Here is a 1924-nt window from a genome sequence, read left to right on the forward strand (position 1 = left end):
TTCCAGATATAATTCCGGAAGTGGAATCATTGGGTCTTAAGGCAGTTCCATTTTTATATTTATAAAATATTTTTCAACTTTTGAAATTTTTGATATATTTTTTGATTGAATTAATTAGGTGACATTGTTTAAGAAAATTACATAGGTTTCAGGGTTACAGCTCTATACTACATCATCTGTAAATTGTGTTGTGTGTTCATCACCCAAATTATGTCTCCTTCAATCACCATTTATCCTCACTTTACCATTCAGTTCTATTTATAAATTTTTGTAAGCTACATTCTAACAGATTTTATTGATTTGTTTTTTAGGAGAGGGGAAAGACGTCAAATAGGAAGTGATAGACACATTGATCAGTTGGGTGCTTCTTTTACATGTCCCAACTGGGGATGGAACCCACTACTCAGTCATGTGTCCTGAAAGGGAAACTAACTGGGGACCATTCAGTCTGTGGGCTAATACCCAGCTAGATGAGGCACAGTGGTCAGGGCTACATCTTTACATTTTTCATTAAGTCCAATCTGCTTTCCACAGTGGCTGCACCAACCTGCATTCCCACCCAGGGTGCACAATGGTTCCCTTTTCTCTTCATGTTAGCAAACAATCATTTGTTGATATATTGATGATAGCCATTCTGACAAGAAAAGCAAACAGGCTCCTCATGTCTTTTTAACATTGAAGCATATAACATAACTGTCAATTTTTAACTAATTTTTAACTGTAAAAAGATACTTTATTGAAAATCCCATTTTCCCCAAATACTCTTTTCATTGCCTCTTTCACATCTTTGTTCCTCAGACTATGGATGATGGGATTCAGCATGGGAATCACAATGGCATAAAATGTTGACACTATCATGTCATGGTCCAAGGCATAGCTAGAACTCGGTCTCACATACATGAAGAGGATTGTTCCATGATAAACTGACACTCCTGTTAAGTGAGAGCCACATGTAGAAAAGACTTTTCTCCTCCCTTCAGCAGAACGTGTCCTCAGAATAGCCAACAGAATGAAGCCATAGGAGATCAGGACAATCAGGATAGTGACGATCTCAATGGAGCCCACAAAATAGAAGAGTAGAAGCTGGTTTGTGTCAGTGTCAGAACAGGAAATAGCAAGGAGGGGAGGGATGTCACAAAAGACATGTCTGATTTCATTGGAGGCACAGAAGGATAGGCTAAACGTGGCTACTGTGTGTGTAGAGGCATTCACAATGCCACCTATGTAGGAAGCAATGATGAGTGGCACATAGACTCTGGGTGACATGCTAACTGAATACAGGAGAGGGTTGTAGATTGCCACATAGCGATCATATGCCATTGCAGCCAAGAGGAAGCATTCTGTGGTCCCAAAAGTAACTGCGAGAAACATCTGTGTTGCACATCCAAGGAGTGAAATGACTTTAGTCTTTGACAGAAAATCTACTAACATATTTGGTGTAATTACTGAGGAGAAGCAGGCATCCACAGATGATAGCACACAGAGAAAATAGTACATGGGGTTGTGGAGCCTGGAATCTCCAATGACCAATACAATCAGCCCTAAATTTCCCACCAGAGTAAAGAGGTAAATTGCTAGAAATAGGAAGAATAAGATGATTTGCACTTGTAAATTTTCTGTGAATCCTTTCAGTACAAATGTAGTAACTTCAGTGACATTCTTCATGTTGACATCTTATAAAACAAGCATAAAGATATTAGTGCAATTCCAATTTACTTACTACAAAAAGAATACACAGAGTTGTGACTCAATATTGTGACACAAGGTGTTGAGCCATGTTTTCAAATTATTTTTTGGCAATGTAGAATTTCCAAGTTGCAGATCAGTAGATAGTGACAAGTAAGTGGGTCAAGTGTCCATGCCACTCACTGCAAAATTAAATGGAAATGGTAGGTGTCCACTGACTATGTGAATCCATGACATT

General features: G+C 38.6%; 1 protein-coding gene across 1 annotated transcript; it reads right to left on the minus strand.

Moving 5' to 3' along the window:
- Positions 1-714: 714 nt before the first annotated feature.
- Positions 715-1692, minus strand: LOC128626534 (olfactory receptor 5T2-like). The gene has a single exon (XM_053659218.1). It carries the CDS (start codon positions 1663-1665, stop codon positions 715-717), a length of 951 nt encoding a protein of 316 aa, XP_053515193.1. The 5' UTR covers positions 1666-1692.
- Positions 1693-1924: the final 232 nt, after the last annotated feature.

The sequence above is a fragment of the Artibeus jamaicensis genome, unplaced genomic scaffold (assembly GCF_021234435.1).
Source record: "Artibeus jamaicensis isolate MK-2021 breed Jamaican fruit bat unplaced genomic scaffold, CSHL_Jam_final scaffold_614, whole genome shotgun sequence".
NCBI classification, from domain to species: Eukaryota; Metazoa; Chordata; class Mammalia; order Chiroptera; family Phyllostomidae; genus Artibeus; species Artibeus jamaicensis.